Consider the following 26,519-nt stretch of genomic DNA (forward strand, 5'->3'; position numbering starts at 1 on the left):
TAATGCTACGGTTGTTTTGGGAGATTTCAACATGCAGGTAGACTGGGAAAATCAGGTTGGTACTGGACCCCAAGAAGGGGAGTTTGTGGAGTGCCTCCTTGATGGATTGTTAGAGCAGCTTGTACTGGAGCCTGCCAGGGGGAAGGCAATTCTGGATTTAGTGTTGTGTAATGAACCAGATTTGATTATGGAACTTGAGGTTAAGGAGCCATTAGGAGGTAGTGACCATAATATGGTAAGTTTTAATCGACAATTTGAGAGGGAGAAGGGTAAATCGGAGGTGTCCGTGTTACAATTGAACAAAGGGGACTATGGAGCCATGAGGGAGGAGCTGGCCAAAGTTGACTGGAAAGATTCCCTAGCAGGGATGACCAAAGATTCTATAGCAAGCAAAATAGTGTACTCGACGATAATGACGTAGTACGGTCATGGGCAGATTCATGGGTAATCTTCTGCCCCATTTCCGTAACCGGCTTCCGTCTCCGCCATCTTTGTCCGCCATACAGAGCCAAGTACAGAGACGGAAGCCGGTTACGGAAACATCCTCGTAAAAATCAAAGATCTTTGGTAAAAACCTTCTCCTCATTTTCTCTCTGCCCCGTTAAAGAGACTCACTGATGGGGGGGAAAGATGGCGGGCATGAGGTCCGAAGCTGAGAACAGACGGCCCTTCGATTTCTTTCCCCATCACACTCGATGCCCGGCTCCCAAACTCCGGACCGGTCTGCTCTTTTTGCGGAAAAAATAAACAACTAATTTAGAAAAGGCACAGCGGAGACAGAAAGTGGGAAGCGTGGGTTGGAAAGGTCTTCCCTTTTACACTGCCCTGTGGGCATAGTCTCTTTGCCCTCAGTGCCCCCTCCACCCTTGCACAGTCCGATCCCCATCCCGGGGCTTTCAATCCAAAACATTAAAAAAGAAAATTAACAGAATTATAATTTATTAACATATTAATCATTAACAAAAAATAACAGAAATATGAATTATGAATCTAACACTGTATCACACACACAAAGTGTTCCCCCGCAACGCTGATTACACTGCGAGAAGGATTTACAAAGTCAGGTCGGGTCCGGTCGGGTTTACTGAAATGGCCGACGTTCCGCCCCGTTGCGTACTACACGTCAGCCCATTGGTTTTCGCAGGAGTGCACTATCTTGCTTGCTATAGGATCTTTGGGGATGACAGTGGAACAACAATGGCAGGTATTTCTGGGAATAATACAGAAGGTGCAGGATCAGTTCATTCCAAAGAGGAAGAAAGATTCCAAGGGGAGTAAGGGGTGACCGTGTCTGACAAGGGAAGTCAGGGACAGTATAAAAATAAAACAAAAGAATTGCAACGTAGCAAAGATGAGCGGGAAACAATAGGCAATGCAGGGAGAAAAGATGAGGTACGAAAGTCAGCTAACCAAGAATATAAAGGAGGATAGTAAAAGCTTCTTTATGTATGTGAAGAAGAGAAAATTAGTTAAGGCCAAAGTTGGACCCTTGAAGACTGAAAAAGGTGAATTTATTATGGGGAACAAGGAAATGGCAGATGTTGAACAGGTACTTTGGTTCTGTCTTCACTAAGGAGGACACAAACAATCTTCCTGATGTACTAGTGGCCAGAGGATCTGGGGTGACGGAGGAACTGAAGGAAATCCACATTAGGCAGGAAATGGTCTTGGGTAGACTGATGGCAGAAGGCTGATAAATCCTCAGGGCCTGATGATCTGCATCCCAGGGTACTTAAGGAAGTGGCTCTAGAAATCGTGGACGCATTGGTGATAATTTTCCAATATTCAGGATCAGTTCCTGTGGATTGGAGGGTAGCTAATGTTATCCCACTTTATAAGAAAGGCAGGTGAGAGAAAACAGGGAATTATACTTTCAAGAGAGAGCTAGATAGGAGTCTTAAAGATAGCGGAGTCAGGGGATATGAGGAGAATGCAAGAACGGGGTACTGATTGGGGATGATCAGCCGTGATCACATTGAATGGCAGTGCTGGCTCAAAGGGACGAATGGCCTGCTCCTGCACCTATTCTCTCTGGTGCTGTAAGGCAACAACTGATCTACCATTCGATAGGTTCAGACCTTGTCTACTTTCCTATCCATTTCCCACATCACTCTCATAGAAACATAGACATAGAAAATAGGTGCAGGAGTAGGCCATTCGGCCCTTTGAGCCTGTACCGCAATTCAATATGATCATGGCTGATCATCCAACTCGGTATCCTGTACCTGCCTTCTCTCCATACCCCCTGATCCCTTTAGCCACAAGGGCCACATCTAACTCCCTCTTAAATATAGCCAATGCACTGGCCTCAACTACCTTCTGTGGCAGAGAATTCCAGAGATTCACCACTCTCTGTGTGAAAAATGTTTTTCACCCTGTACAACTGCAGTAGAACCTCCCTGCTCCTATACTCTCAGTTGTAACTGAACAACCATTTTCCCCCCAAGAAGAAGTGTTACAAAAATATTTCTTCAGAGCACTCCTTGTTTCAGACTAAACACTTCAGAATCTTTATATAACCTCTCATTCTTTAAACACCACTGTGTATAAACTAGTGTTTATAGAACTACTAAAACTCTGTAATTCCAGCATGCTGGGTTGTGGTTGTGCCGGGCCAGTAGATTTTCCAGACCATTGGATGTTATTAAATATACAAATTATTTTAATTCACTTTTTTTAGATACTACATAGCAGAATAATACATTTTCTTGTCGTTCCATCATAATCATACTGTGTGGAAACAGGTCCTTCGGCCCACTTGCCCACACCGGCCAACATGTGCCATCTACACTGGTTCCAACTGCCTGCATTTGGCCCATATCCCTCTAAATCTGTCCTATACATGTACCTGTCTAAATGTTTCTTAAAAGTTGCGATAACTTAGTAAATTTCAAGGAAGCACGAGAATTGTGAGTCGGGTAAACATCACTGGGTGAGCCACATGCCAAACGTACAGAATTTCCAATGAGTCAGCTAGCGGATTATTAAAGATTTTTGGTTTTGTTTATTTTATTAGAAGTTAATACAGTACAAAACAGTACAGTGGAACCTAATTTCAGGTGCCAACTATGTCATACCGTAATCCATTCTATGTACAACCTCGAGGTTTATGTTTTGAGAAAGAAGTAAGCAAGACAAGAAAAAGAAAACAATAGAAAGGGGAAAAAGAGGAAAAATAGATGGTAGATTATTAAAGTTTTATGAGAAGGAAAACTGATCAACGTATATTCACGGGTCACTCTAGAAATCAATAAACTCAAAACAAAACAAGTTATGACATGGCATTAGCCAGCATGTGGTGTAGGGCCGTGCATCGGTGTGCATTAACCAGCTTGATGCAGGTCCATCTCAGTTAGGAACACCCGACTTGTGTACTGCCTGTACATAGGAATGAGCAGTTGGGAAAAAAGCTGGAAAAGAGGAGGTGGATGGGCAAAGCCTGGCAAGTGGTGGATGGTTACGGGTGTCCACCCACCCTCGCCCTGACATCAGTCATCATAAAGTGCTTCGAGCGGCTAGTCAAAACTGACATCTGCTCCTCTCTCTCTGACACCTTGGACCCTCTTCAGTTTGCTTATAGACCAAACAGGGCCACAGACAATGCCATTGCCATGGCAATTCACACTGTGCTCATCCACCTGGACAAAGGCAATACATATGTGAGAATGCTCTTCATTGACTACAGCTCAGCATTCAACACTATCATTCCCTCAAAACTGGTCCCCAAGCTCCTTGATCTTGGACTGGAGATCTCCATCTGCGGCTGGGTATTCAACTTCCTGACGGGCAGCCACACCTCTTCCTCACTGATCCTCAACACAGGCACACCACAGGACTGTGTGCTCAGTCCTCTCCTGTACTCCTTGTTCACGCACGACTGTACTGCTAAGCACAGCTCTAACATCATCCTAACGTTTGCTGACAACACGACCATCCTGGGCCTCATCACAGACAATAATGAGACAGCCTATAGAGAGGAGGTAAAGGCACTAAACAGCTGGTGCCAGGAAAATAACCTCTCTCTCAATGTCAGCAAAACTAAAGAGATGATCGTGGACTACAGGAGACAGCAGGGGAGTGGTCACCTCCCCATCCACATCGGTGATGCTGAGGTTGAAAGGGTCAGCAGCTTCAAGTTCCTCGGTGTGCTCATCACTGAGGACCTCTCTTGGACACTTGCACACAAACACAATAACTAAGAAAGCCCGCCAGCGGCTCTTTTTCCTGAGAAGACTGAGGAAGTTTGGCATGAACGCCAGCATCCTCACAAACTTCTACAGTTGCACCATCGAGAGTCTGCTGACGGGTGGCATCACAGACTGGTACAGGAACTGTTCTGCCCACTGCCGCAAATCACTACAGAGAGTGGTGAAGGCGACACAGCACATAATTGGCAACTGTCTCCAGGCCATTCAGGCCATTTTCCTGCGGAAGGCACAAAGCATCATCAAGGACATAGTTGCAGAATAAGGGGGGGCTCTTTTAAAACTGAGATGAGGAAGAACTTCTTCACCCAGAGGGTGGTTAATTTATGGAATTCACTGCCCCAGGGAGCAGTGGAAGCAGAAACTTTAAATATATTTAAGACTAAAATAGATGTTTTTTTAGCTGCCAAGGGGATAAGGGGCTACGGGGAGAGGGCAGGGATATGGACCTAGGTATGGTTAGTATAGTAAGACCTGAGTGATCTCCTGGACAAGTGTCGATCGCCTGGATTGGGGTCGGAGAGGAATTTCCCGGATTTTTTTCCCGAATTGGACCTGGGTTTTTATCCGGTTTTTTGCCTCCCCCAGGAGATCACGAGGTTCTTGGGGTGGAGAGGGGTGATAGCGGTATAAAGGGGAGGGTAGTGTCTTGTGTTCTGTGTCTTCTGTTTGTGGGTAAGTGTGTCTGTTTAGTGTTCAGCCATGAGCGAATGGCGGTGCGGGCTCGACGGACCTGGTGGTCTACTCTCGCACCTACTTTCTATGTTTCTATGTTTCTAAGGACCACAGCCACCCAGCACACAGACTGTTCTCCTTGTTGCCCTCAGGCAGACTATATAGGAGCATAGCTGCACGCACCACCTGGACTCGCATTCATCCCCACCCCCTCCCAGTATTCCACCTATATATATATTCCTTACGGGAACGTATCTCGAGGATGATCCGAAGAAGTGCCTTCTGTCGGCAGTGCGCACTGATTTATTCGGTATCTGCTTTTCCTAGCCCTAACACCAGATGGCGCCTGTGAAATAATATTATCATCTGAAAATACCACCACAAAACAAGGTGTGAAACTCACAAGTAATCGCAACCACCCGGTGTTACATTGCAGATATGGTTGCTCCTTCGCTCCCACCCGGCTTGTTAAAAAACAAGTTATTGTCGGCATGGTTTACAAAAAAACTGTGGTTTCCATCCCGATTTATTCCCTTATAGTCGGTTTATTTGAAAGCATAAATCAGTCTTTTGGTTTCAGTCAGAATAATTTAATCGTTTGATAAATGACTCGTGCAAAGCGTTGATGGAAGTGACATTAATTGAACAGATTATAAACGACTAATAACTAAATAGTAGAGGAAATCCCCTCTACGTAAAACATCTAATTTTGCAGAGGCCAACTCGCTGGCCACTGTACGAGAAAACAAACGCCCTTACTTCATCCCCGCAGATAAATAAAGTGGTGCGAAACTGAATGTTTCCGGCGAAACACCCTGTCCTATTATCACGAAGCAAGGAATGCAGCAGATAACGACTAAAATAACATTTAGTTAATGGCCAACTTGGAAAACAGTGCCCTGATTGTGAATGCTACACTTGAAACGGATGCAGTGACTCGCAATGACAATATAAACTTTCTGAATTGAACAGATTACAGATTATAACTCCTAATCTAAACGCACTCATACCGAATCTTGGAATAAGAAGGTCGCGAGACTATTTAGTTAAATAAAAATAATGTTTTTAACCTCCCTCTGCTGATGGAAAGAAACAGACCGTTAGCAAAAAAAAATCCAAACAATGGGTGATTTTACAAGGATGGCATTGGAACAGTTGGAAAAAAAAGTCATCTCATTTTCTGTAAAACTGAGATCCCAAGTCTTGGGGCAACAAGACGTTATATTCCACATGCAGCAATAGACAGCCGGGTTATGGGAGAGAGGGGGTTATGAATGGGAGGAGCCCGATGCAAAAGCCCGCCTTCCCTGGGCGCAATTGTAGCGCGCGGAAAGGATGGAACGTTGTGTCGCCTGCCGGGCCGTCAATCAGGTGACGTAACAGAGGGGGTTTGGAGTGTTACCTGCTGCGAAGTTCGAATCGTTCATTGATAACATGTGAAGAGCAGAGAAAGTGTGGGATACACACAGCACACTGGGGCCGGCTCGGTGCAAGCACACAGTGTATTTATTTAAATGTGTATATATACTTTTTAAAATATATAGGGGAAAAAAAAGTTTTCTCTTTTGCTTCACGTTGTAAGTTTTGCATCTGTCTGTTCCGGACAATGGGAGCATTTGCAGTCGAGCGGGGAGTCGCGCTCGGGCTGCTGTGGAGCTGTTGCCTGGTGGTCGAGTGGTTGTCCGTGGCGGGCAGCTTGCTGCTGGACACGGGCAGCCACAGCGAGCTCCACTCCAGCTTTGTGCACCGCCGCCTCAAACACCACGAGAAGAAGAACATGCAGCGGGAGATTCTCTCCATCCTGGGGCTACCCCACCGGCCCAGACCTCACTCGCACGGGAAGCATAACTCGGCGCCCCTCTTCATGCTTGACTTGTACAATGCCATGTCCACCGGGGGCGAGGAGGAGGAAGGCTTCTCGCACCAGTACAGACCGGTGTTCACCACGCAGAGCCCGCCGCTGGCCAGCTTGCAGGACAGCTCTTTCCTTAACCAGGCAGATATGGTCATGAGTTTCGTGAACTTAGGTAAGCCGAAACGTTATAAATCAGGCTCAACAGCCAGTGTTCGCATGCACGTTGCACAAATGCACACCAATTACTCACGCATACATCAACTTACTAAACGCACATGCACACACACAGAGATGTATACCGCTCTCCGGAACACACACTGGTTTAAACCCATAGGTCAACAGCAAAGAGCTCGTTTAAAAAAACCGATTACAATGTTTGTTGCTTTTCTTTTTGAACTGATAAGAATCGACATGAAGGCAAAAGAAGCGTTCATTTTTACTAAAAACGATGTTATCAGGTCAGAGGAGTTCGCAGCACCGGTCCCTAAAACAGCATGAATGAATGTTTTCTGCTCTAAATCCATAAAACAAAATATTAAGTACACCCGCATTTATACCAACGCTAAGAATTACTTTTTAGTGCCTGTTGATCTCGGCGTGGTGTGGTCAGGACATGTGCTTTCGGGAGTTCAGTTAGAGATCTCCCACCCTGCTGCTGGGGGCTTCCTTTGAATAAACTGTGGAATGCAACGTAATTTAAAAAAAAAAACATCAGAAACATATAATTTTGGTGGAATTCACCATCGTGAAACGGTATACTCTGTGATAACGCGGGAAAGGAAATTATTTAAACTAAATTTTAAAGTCATCATCCTAAGTTGTGCCTCGTGTGATGTATGAGGTGCAATGCACCTGCTGCCCGTGTTTCCCTGGATGGAAACGAGCCGATTTCACTTTACTGGAGACTAGATTTCCATTCGTAAATGTTACTGCATTACTTTTGGTATTCGTCAATGAAACAGCGTGAAACCTCCCCTTCAATGTTGCAATGTTGCAGCTGTAATATTTCGTTAATTGGCACGCATTTTGAAGGGTCATTAGTTGTAAACATGCATTTTAAATGAAGGATCTCGACCCGAAACGTCATCCATTCCTTCTCTCCAGAGATGCTGCCTGTCCCGCTGAGTTACTCCAGCTTTTTGTGTTTATCTTACATTTTAAAGTGTCGGATCCCTGTGTATTTGAGGAGGTGGTTCTCCCCTGTAACGCGGGCCACCATTCTGCACCTCTGGACGCCTTCGGTTTGTGTGGTAACTGACTTGGGGTCTTCCTGACATAATATTGACATCAGATTCATTGACTCATCTGTTTATTTGCCATAAATCTTGGCTGATGTCTGGAGACTTTACCGAGGCAGCTACTGTGTTCCAAAGCGGAAGAAGTTTAAAAAAATATTCTGGCAAATGATGCCTGTTAAAGTGGGTTCTCATTGGGTAAATAGTAATCAAAACATCCTTGCTTAATGGTGGTGTGTTTGGAAAGAACAGGGAAAGGAAATAGTTTTGTTTTTTTCTGGCAAAATCCAAATTATGTTTTTGCAGAATACGTGTCCACTTGGTGAACATCAGCTTATCTACACAATTTAATGCAGTTTGCCACTTAATTTTAAAGATTTGATTTCCTGCGAGTTAAATTGACGTGATGGGTGTCTGCAAGTATTCATCCACTTGTATTTTACTTACACTTGCATAATTAAACCCTTGAAGAGTTTCCACATCTTTTGAGGCCAATCTGGGCTTTGTTATGTAGGGTTGGAAGTTAATTTCAAGCTTTCTATGCCCAGGCAGTTCAAGTACTAATTAGAATGCTTCGTAAATGTTATGAGAGTCTCTGCCTTCACCACCCACTCAATCAAACAACACCCTGTGCGAAGAAGTTCTTCCTTCGATTCTCTCGAAATCTAGTACTCCTTACTCCAACTTTACGTTAGATACCTCGTCTATGGGGAAAAGTTTCCAACTACCCATCGTCTCCATGATGTACATTTTTACCGTCCCCCATTTGCCTCTTACACTCCAAGGAAATTAAACCCACCTAACCAGTCTCTGTCCATAATGGGAAATTTACCATTCCAGGCACCATCCTTGCTGGTGAATCTCCTCTGCAACTCCACAGTGCAGTCGCCTGCTTCTTGTGTTGCCTTCAGATCTAGATCTAGATCAACTGAAGGTGCCCCAATGGCAACCAATTCCACTTTATTTAATAGCCACAATGGAACAAATTCCAAACAATTCTATCCCCAGGAAATGTATATTTTGTTTCATCAGACCTTGACAAAGGAGATGGTGAAGAATTTCTTTATTCAGAGGGTGGTGAATCAGTGGAATTCATTGCCACAGAAGGCTGTGGAGGCCGTAGGTAGATATTTCTAAGGTGGAAATTGACAGATTCTTGATTAGTACAGGTGTCGGGTTATTGGGAGAAGGCAAGAGAATGGGGTTGAGAAGGAAGGATAGATCTGGCATGGTAAAATGCAGGGTAGACTAGATGGGCCGAATGGCCTAATTTTTTCTCCTATAACCTGTGAGCTTATCTTGTGCCTCTGGGTGTCCTAGTCCGATGGGCAGTTATTCTTTGTGCAGAGAAGATTCTTGCATTTTCTTTTGACTGGCTGAAATAGGCTTGGTGTGAGTCTGTATCCTATTACTTTGGTACAAAGCCTTGAGTAAATGTGATGGGCTACTGGGATGCTTGCTGAGTAGTTCTTGTTTAAAAAAAATAAATCCGCAGTAAACATAAGCATCTGGGAATACTGATGTAGTGAACAAGATGTCTGGAACTATTATAAGGTAATAATACACTCCGGGGTTTTAGAAGCCTCTTAAACCAAAGGCAGGATTTGTGAGCACGTATTTCAGAACATCTGTTTTGCCTTGGAGCGTGCAAAAGCAAGATACATTTATTGTGCAGAATTGGCTGTTAAGAGAACAGGTAGTTAACAGTTCTGACTGGTGGAGGTGGTATCGGGATGGCGTTTTCTTTTGGCATTGACTTTGACAGAAAGCTTATATCAGTGGGAACATGGTAAATTAAATGCAGCTTGATATTTAATAATTTGTACCCATTTTCCTGTGTTTGACCCATATCCCTCTTCATCTTTCCTATCCATGTACCTGTCCAAGTGTCTAAATGTTGTTATTGTACCTGCCTCAACTACCTCCCCTCGTGTGTACACGTGCGTATTCCTCGCACCTTAAACCCACGCCCTCCAGTTGTTCATTCCTTCATCCTGGGAGATAAAAACGGCCTGCATTTAGCTTAACTATGCCCCCCATGGTTCTATACCCCTCTATGAGACCATCTCGGCCTCCTGCTCTCCTAGCTTGACAAGCCTCTCCCTTTAACTCTGTCCCTTGAGTCATTCAAGCATCCTAGTTGATCTTTCTTGCTCTTAATGCCATTCTTCCTGTAACAGCCTGACCAAATCCGAGCACACTACACCAAGTATAACCCCGTCACCATCTTGTGCCACTGCAGCATAATATCCCAATTTCTATACTCAATGCCTTTACTGGTGAAGGCCAGTGGGCCAAAAGCCTTTATCACCAATCTGTATTCCAGCAACACCACGTTCAGAGAACTATGTACTTGTGTTCCTATGTGTCTGTTCTACAACACTCCCCAGGCCCTTGCCATTCACTGCAAAAGGCCGACCTCGGTTTGATTTCCCAATAATGCAATACCCTGTACTTAAACATAATTTGCCATTCCTTGGCCCACTTATCCCAGCTGATCAAGATACCGTACAGTACAGTAATCAGTTGGAGAAATGGACCACATCCATTCATTGGATGACATGGCCACGATGAGTTACTGGGAGGAAGCATCATTGGAATAGAGTTCTATTGACAGATCTGCAAAGTGACTCAACGAGTGCTTCTGCCTCGCTGTGCAAATGACCTAGGTACAATCCTAACCTCCAACATTATTGGCGTGATGTTTTTATGTTCTTTGACCATGTGTGTGTCCTGAATACTCCAGTTTCATCCCTCGCCCCAAAGACTTGCAGGTTGGCAGGCTAATTGGCTGTTAAGTTGTCCATAGTGTAGGTGAATGGTAAAATGGTGGAGGAGCTGGTGAGTCTGTGGTCTCGCTGCTTGATGGTCAGTGCGCTGAAACTGGGATGTCAAGCCAGCAGCAAACCAGACGACTGGGAGAAATTTAGAACTCAACGGAGGAGGACAAAGGGGTTAATTAAGGGGGAGAAAAAAGAGCATGAAAGGAAGCTTGTGAGGAATATAAAAACTGACTCTAAAAGCTTCTTTAGATATGTTGAAAGGAAAAGATTAGCCCTTACAATCAGAAACAGGTGAATGTATAATGGGAAACAAGGAACTGGCAGAACAGTGAAACGAGTATTTTTTTGTGCCTTCCTTAGTGAAGACAGAACCAATCTCTTAGAAATACCAGGGGACCGAGGATTTAGTGGGAGGGAGGAACTGAAGAGAATCCACATTAGTCAGGAAATGGTGTTATGTAAACTGTTGGCACTGAAAGCAGAAAAATCCCTAGGACCTGATGGTCTGCATCCCAGAGCACTCGAGGAGGTGGCCCTAGAAATTGTGGAAGCATGGTGTTCATTTTCCAATGTTCTCTTGACTGGATCAGTTCCTGTCAACTGGAGTGTAGCTAATGTAACTCCACTTTTTAAGACAGGAGGGAGAGAGAAAATGGGGAATTATAGACCAGTTAGCCGTACATCGGTAGTGGGGAAGCTGCTTGAGTCACTTATTAAAGATGTTATAGCAGTGCATTTGGAAAGCATTGACAGGATCGCCCGAAGTCAGCATGGATTTATGAAGGGGAAATCATGCTTGACTAATCTTCTGGAAATTTTTGAGGGTGTAACAAGTAGAATGGATAAGGGAGAGCCAGTGGATGTGGTGTATCTGGGCTTTAAAAAAGCCTTTGACAAGGTTCCACATGAGATTAGTGTGCAAAATTAGAGCACATGGTATTGGGGGTAGGGTTTTGACATAGACAGAGAACTGGTTTGCAGACAGGAAGCAAAAAGTAGGAATTAACAGGTCCTTTTCAGAATGGCATGCAGTGACTAGTGGGGTGCCGCAAGGCTCGGTGCTGGGACCCCAGTTATTTACAATATATATTAACGATTTAGCCGAGGGAATTAAATGTGACATCTGCAAGTTTGCGGAAGACACAAAGCTGGTTGGCGGTATAAGCTGCAATGAGGATGCTGTGAAGCTGCAGGGTGACTTGGATAGGTTGTGTGAGTTGGCAGATGCATGGCACATGCTTTATAATGTGGATAAATGTGAGGTTATCCACTTTGGTGGCAAGAACAGGAAGGCAGGTTATTATCTGAATGCTGTCAGACTAGGAGAAGAGGAGGTGCAATGAGACCTGGGTGTGCTTGTATATCAGTCACTGAAAGTAAGCATGCAGGCACAGCAGGCAGTGAAGAAGGTTAATGGCATGTTGGCCTTTGTTGTGAGAGGATTTGAGTTTAGGAGCAAGAAGGTTGTGCTGGGCGCTGGTGAGACTGCACCTGGGTATTGTGTGCAATTTTGGTCTGATTTGAGGAAGGACATTATTGCTATTGAGGGAGTGCAGCGTAGGTTCACCAGGTTAATTCTCAGGATGGCGGAATTGACATATGTTGAAAGAATGGGTCGACTGGGCTTGTATTCACTGGAATTTAGAAGGATGAGAAGGGATCTTATAGAAACAAATAACATTCTTTAAGGATTGGACAGGCTAGATGCAGGAAAAATGTTCATGATGTTTTAAGTTGGAGTCCAGAATCGGGGGCCACAGTTTAAGAATAAGGGGTAGGCCATTTAGGACTGAGCTGAGGAAAACTTCTTCAGCCAGTGAGTTGTGAATCTGTGGAATTCTCCACCACGGAAGGCAGTGGAGGCCAATTCACTGGATAGAAACATAGAAATTAGGTGCAGGAGTAGGCCATTCGGCCCTTCGAGCCTGCACCGCCATTCAATATGATCATGGCTGATCATCCAACTCAGTATCCCGTACCTGCCTTCTCTCCATACCCTCTGATCCCCTTAGCCACAAGGGCCACATCTAACTCCCTCTTAAATATAGCCAATGAACTGGCCTCGACTACCCACTGTGGCAGGGAGTTCCAGAGGTTCACCACTGTGTGAAAAAAGTTCTTCTCATCTCGGTTTTAAAGGATTTCCCCCTTATCCTTAAGCTGTGACCCCTTGTCCTGGACTTCCCCAACATCGGGAGCAATCTTCCTGCATCTAGCCTGTCCAACCCCTTAAGAATTTTGTAAGTTTCTATAAGATCCCCTCTCAATCTCCTAAATTCTAGAGAGTATAAACCAAGTCTATCCAGTCTTTCTTCATAAGACAGTCCTGACATCCCAGGAATCAGTCTGGTGAACCTTCTCTGCACTCCCTCTATGGCAATAATGTCCTTCCTCAGATTTGGAGACCAAAACTGTACGCAATACTCCAGGTGTGGTCTCACCAAGACCCTGTACAACTGCAGTAGAACCTCCCTGCTCCTATACTCAAATCCTTTTGCTATGAAAGCTAACATACCATTCGCTTTCTTTACTGCCTGCTGCACTTGCATGCCCACTTTCAATGACTGGTGTACCATGACACCCAGGTCTCGCTGCATCTCCCCTTTTCCTAGTCGGCCACCATTTAGATAATAGTCTGCTTTCCTGTTTTTGCCACCAAAATGGATAACCTCACATTTATCCACATTATACTGCATCTGCCAAACATTTGCCCACTCACCCAGCCTATCCAAGTCACTTTGCAGTCTCCTAGCATCCTCCTCACAGCTAACACTGCCCCCCAGCTTCGTGTCATCCGCAAACTTGGAGATATTGCCTTCAATTCCCTCATCCAGATCATTAATATATATTGTAAATAGCTGGGGTCCCAGCACTGAGCCTTGCGGTACCCCACTAGTCACTGCCTGCCATTGTGAAAAGGACCCGTTTACTCCTACTCTTTGCTTCCTGTTTGCCAGCCAGTTCTCTATCCACATCAATACTGAACCCCCAATGCCGTGTGCTTTAAGTTTGTAAACTAATCTCTTATGTGGGACCTTGTCGAAAGCCTTCTGGAAGTCCAGATACACCACATCCACTGGTTCTCCCCTATCCACGCTACTAGTTACATCCTCAAAAAATTCTATAAGATTCGTCAGACATGATTTACCTTTTGTAAATCCATGCTGACTTTGTCCAATGATTTCACCACTTTCCAAATGTGCTGCTATCCCATCTTTAATAACTGACTCTAGTAGTTTCCCCACTACCGATGTTAGACTAACTGGTCTGTAATTCCCCGTTTTCTCTCTCCCTCCCTTCTTAAAAAGTGGGGTTACGTTTGCTACCCGCCAATCCTCAGGAACTACTCCAGAATCTAAAGAGTTTTGAAAGATTATTACTAATGCATCCACTATTTCTGGAGCTACTTCCTTAAGTACTCTGGGATGCAGCCTATCTGGCCCTGGGGATTTATCGGCCTTTAATCCATTTAATTTACCCAACACCACTTCCCGGCTAACCTGGATTTCACTCAATTCCTCCAACTCCTTTGACCCGCGGTCCCCTGCTATCTCCGGCATATTATTTATGTCTTCCTTAGTGAAGACGGAACCAAAGTAGTTATTCAATTGGTCCGCCATATCCTTGTTCCCCATGATCAACTCACCCGTTTCTGACTGCAAGGGACCTACATTTGTTTTAACTAATCTCTTTCTTTTCACATATCTATAAAAACTTTTGCAGTCAGTTTTTATGTTCCCTGCCAGTTTTCTTTCATAATCTATTTTTCCTTTCCTAATTAAGCCCTTTGTCCTCCTCTGCTGGTCTCTGAATTTCTCCCAGTCCTCCGGTATGCTGCTTTTTCTGGCTAATTTGTACGCATCATCCTTCGCTTTGATACTATCCCTGATTTCCCTTGTTATCCACGGATGCACTACCTTCCCTGATTTATTCTTTTGCCAAACTGGGATGAACAATTTTTGTAGTTCATCCATGCAGTCTTTAAATGTCTTCCATTGCATATCCACCGTCAACCCTTTTAGAATGAATTGCCAGTCAATCTTGGCCAATTCACGTCTCATACCCTCAAAGTTACCTTTCTTTAAGTTCAGAACCATTGTTTCTGAATTAACAATGTCACTCTCCATCCTAATGAAGAACTCAACCATATTATGGTCACTCTTGCCCAAGGGGGCACGTACAACAAGACTGCTAACTAACCCTTCCTCATTACTCAATACCCAGTCTAAAATAGCCTGCTCTCTCGTTGGTTCCTCTACATGTTGATTTAAATAACTATCCCGCATACATTCCAAAAAATCCTCTTCCTCAGCACCCCTGCCAATTTGATTCACCCAATCTATATGTAGATTGAAGTCACCCATTATAACGGTTTTGCCTTTGTCGCACGCATTTCTAATTTCCTGTTTGATACCATCTCCAACTTCACTACTACTGTTAGGTGGCCTGTACACAACACCCACCAGCGTTTTCTGCCCCTTAGTGTTTCGCAGCTCTACCCATACCGATTCCACATCCTGCAAACTAATGTCCTTCCTTTCCATTGCGTTAATCTCCTCTCTAATCAGCAACGCTACCCCACCTCCTTTTCCTTTCTCTCTATCCCTCCTGAATATTGAATATCCCTGGATGTTCAGCTCCCAGCCTTGGTCACCCTGGAGCCATGTCTCCGTGATCCCAACTATATCATAGTCATTAATAGCTATCTGCACATTCAACTCATCCACCTTATTACGAATGCTCCTTGCATTGAGACACAAAGCCTTCAGGCTTGTTTTTACAGCACTCTTACCCCTTATACAATTTTGTTGAAAAGTGGCCCTTTTTGATTTTTGCCCTGGATTTTCCGGCCTGCCACTTTTACTTTTCACCTTGCTACCTATTGCTTCTACCCTCATTTTACACCCCTTTGTCTCTACGCTCACACATTTAAGAAACCCTTTCCCTTTAACTCCATCCTCCACTAGCCCATTCGACACCCCACCCCCCTTATTCAGTTTAAAACCACCCGTGTAGCAGTGGCAAACCTGCCTGCCAGAATGCTGGTCCCACACCTGTTAAGATGCAACCCGTCCCTTTTGTACAGTTCCCCCTTACCCCAATGTTTTCAAGAGAGCGTTAGAGTTAGCTCTTGGGGCTAAAGGAATCGAGGGATATGGGGAAAAAGCAGGAACGGGGTACTGATTTTAGATGATTAGCCATGATCATATTGAATGGCAGTGCTGGCTCAAAGGGCCAAATGGCCTACTCTTGCACATATATTTTTTTATGTTTCATGGAACAAGCAACCTTATCTGAACAATATGACTATGCTGACTACAGCAGATATTGAATGGCTGCATCTAGAAAGTAGTTAGTTGTATTGCAAGAGAAGAGGTGACAAGATTGGCTTTGTCAAATGTTATCTCAATAGTCAGCAGTCTGAAAGTGAAGTAGGGGTCTACTGAGAACTTTTGCCAGGTGATCTCTGTGGTAGGGATTAGGTAGGAAAAGTGAATCCCTGCTTGGAAGCTGTGGGAGATGTTGGAAGACCATGGATCTGTTCGTTACAATTCTCCTCAACAATTGAGCCGGGAAGTGAGCAGTGGTTACTCGAGGCACCCGTTTGCAAGATGGACAGTGTTAGCAGTTTATTATTGAAAGGAAAGCTTGGAGAGTGAATGCTATAAAAACATTTCAAACACAGCACTGTTTGGAGGGTCAGTGGGTTCTGAAATTAGTCTCATGGGAAAGGTGAGCATGGAGAGCAGTTCGTAGCAGGAGCAGTGAGAAAGCACAAAGCGATGGAGGTCTTGAGTTAAGACCAGTCGCCAGTGGTAGCTGGTGAGAGGAGAGGGGGTAATTGCAGGGCTGGTTAATCTTTGAGCTGAAGGAATCCATGCATTTGTGTATGAAGTGACGACCAATTGATCATAGAAACATAGAAAATACGTGCAGGAGGAGGCCATTCGGCCCTTCGAGCCAGCACCGCCATTCATTGTGATCATGCCTGATCGTCCCCAATCAATAACCCGTGTCCTTTTCACAATGGCAGGCAGTGACTAGTGGGGTACCGCAAGGCTCAGTGCTGGGACCCCAGCTATTTACAATGTATATTAATGATCTGGATGAGGGAATTGAAGGCAATATCTCCAAGTTTGCGGATGACACTAAGCTGGGGGGCAGTGTTAGCTGTGAGGAGGATGCTAGGAGACTGCAAGGTGACTTGGATAGGCTGGGTGAGTGGGCAAATGTTTGGCAGATGCAGTATAATGTGGATAAATGTGAGGTTATCCATTTTAGTGGCAAAAACATGAAAGCAGACTATTATCTAAATGGTGGCCGACTAGGAAAAGGGGAGATGCAGCGAGACCTGGGTGTCATGGTACACCAGTCATTGAAAGTGGGCATGCAGGTGCAGCAGGCAGTGAAGAAAGCGAATGATATGTTAGCTTTCATAGCAAAAGGATTTGAGTATAGGAGCAGGGAGGTTCTACTGCAGTTGTACAGGGTCTTGGTGAGACCACACCTGGAGTATTGCGTACAGTTTTGGTCTCCAAATCTGAGGAAGGACATTATTGCCATAGAGGGAGTGCAGAGAAGGTTCACCAGACTGATTCCTGGGATGTCAGGACTGTCTTATGAAGAAAGACTGGATAGACTTGGTTTATACTCTCTAGAATTTAGGAGATTGAGAGGGGATCTTATAGAAACTTACAAAATTCTTAAGGGGTTGGACAGGCTAGATGCAGGAAGATTGCTCCCGATGTTGGGGAAGTCCAGGACAAGGGGTCACAGCTTAAGGATAAGGGGGAAATCCTTTAAAGCCGAGATGAGAAGAACTTTTTTCACACAGAGAGTGGTGAATCTCTGGAACTCCCTGCCACAGAGGGTAGTCGAGGCCAGTTCATTGGCTATATTTAAGAGGGAGTTAGATGTGGCCCTTGTGGCTAAGGGGATCAGAGGGTATGGAGAGAAGGCAGGTACGGGATACTGAGTTGGATGATCAGCCATGATCATATTGAATGGCGGTGCAGGCTCGAAGGGCCGAATGGCCTACTCCTGCACCTAATTTCTATGTTTCTATGTTTCTATGTCTGCCTTCTCCCCATATCCCTTGACTCCACTAGCCCCTAGAGCTCTATCTAACTCTCTCTTAAATCCCTCCAGTGATTTGGCCTCCACTGCCCTCTGTGGCAGGGAATTCCATAAATTCACAACTCTGGGTGAAAAAGTTTTTTCTCACCTCAGCCTAAATGACCTTCCCTTTATTCTAAGATTGGACCCCTGGTTCTGGACTCACCCAAAATTGGGAACTTTTTTCCTGCATCTAGCTTGTCCAGTCCTTTTATGATTTTATATGTTTCTATAAGATCCCCCTCGTCCTTCTAAACTCCAGTGAATAGAAACCGAGTCTTTTCAATCTTTCCTCATATGACAGTCCCGCCATCCCAGGGATCAATCTCGTGAACCTACTGCCTCAATCACAAGGATGTCCTTCCACAAATTAGATTGGAAAAATACACAGTTGAAAGGACCCTTCAACCCACCAAGTCCATTTCGACCATTGATCACGTGTCCACACTAGTTCTAAATTATCCAACTTTCTCATCCAATCCCTACACTCTAGGGGAAACTTAGAGGTCAATAAACCTACAAGCCTTTCGAATATGGGGGGGGAACCAGAGCACCCAGTGGAAATCTACACATCACAGGAAGAATGTGCAAACTCCACAGGAATGGACCAGGTTCTCAGACATTATGTGACAGCAGCTGAATCTTGACAATGTATTGAGAAGGCATTATGCTGTGTTAAATGCAGTGGTTCATCTTCATATCTAAGGAAAGTACAAGGGTCATAGTCGTAGAGTGAGTCATAGAGTGGTAGTGTGGAAACAGGCCCTTCGGCCCAACTCGCCCACAACGGCCAATATGTCCCGGATACACTAGTCCCACCTGACCACATTTGGTCCATATCCTTCCAAACCTATTCTGTCCATGTACCTGTCTAATTGTTTCTTAAATGTTGGGATAGTCCCTGCCTCAACCATCTCTGGCAGCTTGTTCCATGCATCCACCACCCTTTGTGTGAAAAAGATACCCCTCAGATTCTTATTGACGACAGATGGCACAATAGGCTAAGTGTTCGGCTGGCAACCGGAAGGTAGCTGGTTCGAATCCCGCTTGGAGTGCATACTGTCGTTGTGTCCTTGGGCAAGACACTTCACCCACCTTTGCCTGTGTGTGTCCTTGGGCAAGACACTTCACCCACCTTTGCCTGTCTGTATGGAAGTAATTGTGTGAAGCACTTTGGGGTCAATGCAAGTTGACTAAAAATGTGCTATATAAATAAAGACATTATTAAATCTTTTCTGCTTCAACGAAAATCTCTGTACCCTTTCCAGCTTGAGAACATCTTTCCTCTAGCAAGGTGCCCAGAACTGATCACAATACTCTAAATGCGGCCTCACCAATGTCTTGTACAACTGCCACATGACCTCCCAATTCCTCTCATGATCTTATACACCTCTATAAGATCACTCCTCATCCTCCCACGCTCTAAGGAATAGAGTCCCAGCCTTCTCAACCACTCCTTATAGACAACATCCTCGCACATCTCTGTACCCTTTCCAGCTTGACAACATCTTTCCTATCACAAGGTGCCCAGAACCGAACACAATACTCTAAATGCGGCCTCACCAACGTCTGTTACTACTGCAACATGACCTCCCAACTTCTACACTCAATACCCTGACTCGGTCTACCCCACGACTGAAGGGAGAGGAGTTGTACAGTTTGATAGCCACAGAGAAGAAGGATCTCCTGTGGCGTTCTGTCCTGCATCTTGGTGGAACCAGTCTGTTGCTGAAGGTTGACATGGAGGGGGTGAGCTGTATTGTCCAGGATGCTCTGTAGTTTGTGGAGCTGGAGGAGAACGTTGGGCTGGCCACCCGATACCAGGCACTTCATTCACTAGACAATTGCAAAATTTGATGTGATCATCTTGAATCAAACTGTGGATGTATGTTACCATCTGAACCAGTCCCACCAACCACTGGCAAGATCAATGACCATAATAAGCTGTGCCAGTGACTCCATAACTTTGAACCTTAAACTTAATTCTTCTTTATGTGGGCCATTTATGTCTCTTTAATGCTCTTGGTGTAGTAGTGGTGATACAGAGGTTAATCAGTGCCTCTTAATTACTAGTACATTAACTGTCCATTTACAGGACTAGTAACCAAGATGCACTGGTTAAAAATCCCAAGAATCTCCCACTTCAAAATCCCAACCATGGAAGCTAAATTAATAATCGACAATTTTAAAACCAAATTAGTCAGCAGTACCAATGGCTGAAGTAATGAATATTAAGAAGTCCTACAAAGCTTAGTGTGACCTCTTGGCTATTTCTGTTTTTTAAGCCTTAATGTACTCTATTCTTAATCTGGAATCTTCCTCCTCTCTCCCCACACTGGAATCATTTTCTCTCCCAATTCAGACCATTCTTGGATTACTTGAAGATACAGCAATTGCAGATGTTGGCAACTTGAGCAAACACAAAGTGCGGGAGGAGCTCAACAAAGCCAGGCAACATCTGTGGAGGGAATGGAACATTGCCTGTATATCCCTTCCCCAGATGCTGCCTGACCTGCCGAGTTCCTGCAGCACTTTGTGATTTAGTTTGAAATCCAGGAAGCCTTTTTTGTTGAGGAAAGACATGAAATGCTGGAGTAACTCAGCGGGTCAGGCAGTAACCCTGGAGAAAATGGACAGGTGACCTTTTGGGTCGTGACTCTTTTCCTGACCCAAAATGTCACCTATCCTTGTTACCCAGGGATGCTGCCAAACCTGCTATGCAAGGGTGGAATTCGTTATAAAAACATCCCTCCTCCAATCATCGCACTGAATCATCGTGTGTCCCCCCACCCCACTGCCTGCTGACCGATGTTTTTCTCGTCCAACAGGCACCCCACGATCATCAGTCCCACCCCCACTGTCTCGTGGAGAGCGGAGATTTTTAATAGATTTTTAAAACCGAATTTCAAAATCTGGATTACAAAACATGGGGGAATTGTCCCTCACCTCTCAAAACATGAGGGGGGCTCGGCCCCACCCCCCTCCCCCCAGGATTTCCGCCTATGCTGCTAAGCTACTCCACAATTTTGGTCCCCTTTCTTTGTTAAACCAACATCTGCAGTTTCATGGTTCTAGCTATTCTTGTTGGATTGTTTGAGGGCTGTAAGGTTTCAGAGGGGAGTACATTCAAGTGTGCCCTCCGAAATGCAGATTAAAAAAACAATCAAGAATCGAGATTGCAAAGAAATGAGCAGTTTTGGTTTCAGCACCATATACTGTGTTTTATAATATTATATTGGTGTACGACTTAGTTCATGCAGTTGATGAATTACTATTGTTGAAATGTGGTAAAATCTGTGTGATGATTCAAATTTGCTCATGCTGACTGATGTGGGATTATTGCACCAATCCACAATCCCAGCAGGGAGTTGCATTGACGGAGAGTTGGGGATTTGTCATGATCTTGGAGCATGTATGTCTGACCATAAATGTCTGAGTTGTGGGTGGGTGGAATCGGTGATGATGGAGGAGGAAGTGCAGAAAGTGTTCTTTATGATGCATTCTTTGCAGGTGCGTCAGTGTCACGTTTCTCAAGGCCACGTGAACGTACGCTACTGGATCTATCCTGCCGGACATTCCTGAACTGTGAAAGCTGGTTGCTTTTTCTCCCCCAGAGGCAATTTCCATTTGCTTTATCAGGACTAAACACTTGATAATTGCTTCGGCCATTATCTTGTTCCTGTGGAATTCCCATCTGTGTGGCAAAAACCCTGAAACCCAAAACAGCACCTACCCCTGTCCTCCAGAGATGCTGCTTGACCTGCTGAGTTACTCCAGCACTTTCATAAGATCATGAGTGATAGGAGCAGAATTAGGCCATTCGCCCCCATCATGCCATTCAATCATGGCTGATCAATCTCTCCCTCCTAACCCCACTCTCCTGCCTTCTCCCCTTAACCCATGAAACCCACGTCTTTGTGCCTTTTTCTGGCAAGGATCCTTGATGGTCCTGTGTTTGGGTCTGTATACCTCTATGACAGTGTACGGGTGTGTGTGTGTGAGATTTTGTATGTGTGCGCATATATAAAAAAGAGAACCTTGGAGTACCTGAGATTCTTACAGGTACTTTAAAATGCGAGCCCCTGTGCTTTTCCCCATGCAGCAGGCTTATTCTGACACCATGAGGGTTCTCTGTTCATGAATGACCTTTGATGTAGTGCAGATGGTTTGTTGGGTCTCCAGAACTTGCTTTGACTCATTGAATGTGGAAACTTGCACAGGCAAGTTAGAAGACTAATATTTCATAGGCAGAGAACGCTGAAAATAGGAGCAGATTAGGCCCACTCCATCATTCAGTACGATCATTATCTCTGTAACATTTTTTTCTCTCTTTCTCCCCCTACCCTTTGATGCCTTTTGTATTTTGAATATTTAACTGAGGGAGATTGTTGCAAACAAGAATTATTACTGAACAAGGACACTCTAAATAAAAAAAGACACAGTGCTGGAGTAACATAGCAATTAGGTGCAGGAGTAGGCCATTCGGCCCTTCGAGCCTGCACCGCCATTCAATATGATCATGGCTGATCATCCAACTCAGTATCCTGTACCTGCCTTCTCTCCATATCCCCTGTTCCCTTTAGCCACAAGGGCCACATCTAACTCCCTCTTAAATATAGCGGGTCAGGTGGCGTTTCGGGTCAGGACCCTTCTTCAGACGTCCCGACCCGAAATGTCATGTCCAGAGATGCTGCCTGACCCATTGAGTTACTCCAGCACTTGTCCTTTTTCTTTGTAAACCAGCATCTGCAGTTTATTTTTTCTCTACTTTAAATCAGTATGGTACAAAATGGCATGATGTGGTTTAGGAGCAGTGTTCCAGTGGTTGGAGGATTGCATGGAAGAGGCAGCAGAATGGGGTACAGTGTGATGTGGGTACTGTGGAAAGCTGAAATTTAAATAACATTCTATGTTCAAGTTAGCATTGATCATTGTTTCTCCCTGCATAGATGCTGCCTGACCTGCTGAGTGCCGCATTTACTATTTTATTTTGTAAGAAACAATGCTGGCCAGCTGCTTCTCATAATAAACATATCGCAGTCAGAGGTGAAATATATAACCTGACAATAAGATTAGTTGATTTTGAGATTGGAGGAACATGTTTTCCACTGTTATCTGGTGGAACCCAGTGATATAATTTGACACCATAGGATAGATGGAAATCAGCCTTGGTTTGCAAAGCATGTGGATAATTCTGCTACAGCCATGAAATCTGCAGGGGGAATTGTGTGTTGTGCATGACAAGAGCTACCTTATTTTTATTATACTGTGGGAAAACAGTGAGAATGATTGAATGGATGGCGGGAGGTGATTTGCAAACATTAGCTGCTTGATTTCTGATTGTCATCCAGCAGTAATTATACCTTTTTTCCACTCTGTAAATGTTTAAATTGGACTGGGTTAAATATTTTGCTCCTGGGGGTTTTTAAATGTTTTGTTTCAAACTGCATCATTGGTGTCCTGGGCCTTATCTGGACAGTCCACAAGTGTTTGTGGTGTTTAGTTGTTATCTTTAATGTCCTTTTCTGTTGCCTTTCATACTTCCCATTGTGTACCCAGGATCGTGTTTCCTTGTGACGCATTGTTTAACTCTTTTCCATTGGCTGCTCCACTGGTTTCTGAGGCAAGGAGTCTTTGCATACCAAGTAAACCCATGACTGCAATTAATTACACTATTATCTACATAGTAATCATTCTTGTTCTCTATGGGAGGATCAGTGGTCTAGGCATTTAGAGGAAGTATTCCAGTAGTTTGCCACCAAGGGATTTTTAAATCTTGTATAATATTTAGAAAACTGATTTATGACAAGTCATTTATTTATGCAGACCACACAGGATGTGGAATGTTACAAAGTGCTGTTAGTTTTCCTGACTGTGAATCTTATTGTAGAGTTATACAGCACAGAAACAGGCCCTTCAGCCCAACCCATAGATACATAGAAAATAGGTGCAGGAGTAGGCCATTCGGCCCTTCGAGCCTGCACCACCATTCAATATGATCATGGCTGATCATCCAACTCAGTATCCTGTACCTGCCTTCTCTCCATACCCCCTGATCCCTATAGCCACAAGGGCCACATCTAACTCCCTCTTAAATACAGCCAATGAACTGGCCTCAACTACCCTCTGTGGCAGAGAGTTCCAGAGATTCACCACTCTCTGTGTGAAAAATGTTTTTCTCATCTCGGTCTTAAAGGATTTCCCCTCTATCCTTAAACTGTGACCCCTTGTCCTGGACTTCCCCAACATCGGGAACAATCTTCCTGCATCTAGCCTGTCCAACCCCTTAAGAATTTTGTGATTTTCTATAAGATCCCCCCTCAATCTCCTAAATTCTAGCGAGTACAAGCCGATCTAGCGAGTACAACCCGTCCATGCCGACCATCTATGCTGGTCCCATTTACCCATGTTTGACCCATTTCTCTCCAAACCTCTCCTATCCATTTCTTATCTTTGCCAGGCAGGAGTTTTTAACGACACAAGTGCTGTCAGGCCGCCTTTGAAAACTACAACTAGTTCCGTGATATGGTCAACATGTGGCAACCTTTGTGTTTTCAGCTGCCTCGTACAGATGTAGCCTGGGGCTGCTCTGCATTTAAGAATTACACAGCCCTCGGGCACATAAAGAGTGTCTAAGAAGGAACTGCAGATGCGGGAAAATCGAAGGTACACAAAAATGCTGGAGAAACTCAACGGGTGCAGCAGCATCTATGATCATAGAGGGGGAGGGGAAACCCGGAAAGGTTTCGACCCGAAACGTTGCCTATTTCCTTCGCTGAAGGGTTTCGGCCCGAAACGTTGCCTATTTCCTTCGCTCAAAGGGTTTCGGCCGGAAACGTTGCCTATTTCCTTTGCTCGAAGGATTTTGGGCCCGAAACGTTGCCTATTTCCTTCGCTGAAGGGTTTCGGCCCGAAACGTTGCCTATTTCCTTCGCTCGAAGGGTTTCGGCCCGAAACGTCGCCTATTTCCTTCGCTCCATAGATGCTGCTGCACCCGCTGAGTTTCTCCAGCATTTTTGTGTACATAAAGAATGTCATTCTGTGGCACTCGTGTCCCAGATTCAGTACCTGACCATGCTCCAATACCTCACTTGGAACATGATCCAGCTGACCTCCTGCCACCATTATCCAACGCTCCTTGATGATCTGCCTTGGCTGTGATGCCAGTTTTGGCCCAGTACTTAAGATAGACACAAAATGCTGGAGTAACCCAAACGGGTCAGGCAGAGAAGGAATAGGTAACTTTTCAGTTCGAGTCTGAAGAAGGATTCTGACCCAAAACATCACCTATTCCTTCTCGCCAGAGATGTTGCCTGACCTGCTGAATTACTCCAGCATTCTGTGTCTATCTTTGGTATAAACTAGCATCTGCAGTTCCTTCCTCCATATTTTGGCCCAATACTTGGCAGCTTGTACACGGCACTTTAGCACCTTATCCATAAAAACAGGGGTGGTGATGTGAAGGGGCGTAAAAGAGTCTGATCTCACCTCCTTAAACATCATTCATGAATTGAATTGCCAACATCTTTTTTTAATATGTAAAAAATATTGATGTAGAATGTTCTCATGAGGGAGGTGGCCATGTGGCAAGGACTACAGCACACAAAGGAAGAGCAAAACTAACAGCTGGGGATTGTGGATCTGTCTGTGTTTTTTGGTGGTAATTGTTAATTTGGCTCCATTACATTACATGTCTTGTGCATTAGCTCAGTAAATCCAGGCCTCCCATAACTCTCAGTGCAAACTTCAAATTCTTCTTTCCAGACGGGAAAATTATTTAATGATTGGATTTTTCTAAAAAATATATAAAGAGAAAGGAATTTATTTTTAAAGCTGCAGGACTGGTAAACAAACACATTGTGTTTAGTTTGGATTATATTCTGATTTTTCTGTTTTGTTCTTCTGGATATGGGACATTTTAAAGGCTGATGCGAACATTGGAATTCTCTAGCAGTCTAAAGTATGCTAATCTGCTTTTTAAAAGGTTGGCAAAATGTCTGGATTTACTATTCACCATGGGGCCAAATGTGGACTGACACCATCTTGTGCCGTGGGGGGGGGGGGGGTTTCTGCTTTTATGGAGGAGAGGGTGCTAAAGGTGAAATGCCTGTGGGGGAAAATTAAATCCCCTCAGCCAGCTGGTGAAGGATACATACAACAAGCACAAGGGCCTAATCATTAGTTCCCTTAAAGACCTTTATTCAAGGTCCATTTTGTGCAACTGCTTTTCAGGCTCCATCCAGCCCCAGGTCCTCCTCTCTTTCCAAGGCTGGTCCCATGTGTGTGGGTTGAAGGGAATCGCCAGCTGCAGTAAACAGCCTATAGTTGCAATTAATGCTTTAATTGATATAAATCACGCAGATGCCGGTTAGCATAGATGAGAACATCAGTTGCTTAACTCGGCAGATCAGGAAGTTTTATGCAGGAATATCCCTCCTAGAAGCCGTGTGGCTGGGCCAGTTTTGTAGAAGGATTGGATTACAGTCTAACCATAGAAAGTGCAGCAGTGATGGGTGGAATGGCATTTTCTCATTCCATTTATAATTACCGTCATTTAGTGTGGGTGAGTATAATGGAGTGTTGGAATGTTGTGTTAGAAGTGGTTGTCATCTAGGAGCTTGTGGAGGGCGTTATAGATTTCTGGATCAGT

General features: G+C 44.5%; 1 protein-coding gene across 1 annotated transcript in view; it reads left to right on the forward strand.

Moving 5' to 3' along the window:
• Positions 1 to 6,258: 6,258 nt before the first annotated feature.
• Positions 6,259 to 26,519, forward strand: part of bmp6 (bone morphogenetic protein 6) — a 140,024-nt gene continuing 119,763 nt past the window's right edge. Inside the window, exon 1 of the mRNA XM_033019025.1 lies at positions 6,259 to 6,907. Coding sequence (XP_032874916.1) covers positions 6,487 to 6,907 — 421 coding nt within the window. The 5' untranslated portion in view covers positions 6,259 to 6,486. The remainder of the gene's footprint in view (positions 6,908 to 26,519) is intronic.

Source organism: Amblyraja radiata, chromosome 4 (genome assembly GCF_010909765.2).
Source record: "Amblyraja radiata isolate CabotCenter1 chromosome 4, sAmbRad1.1.pri, whole genome shotgun sequence".
In the NCBI taxonomy this organism is placed as follows: domain Eukaryota; kingdom Metazoa; phylum Chordata; class Chondrichthyes; order Rajiformes; family Rajidae; genus Amblyraja; species Amblyraja radiata.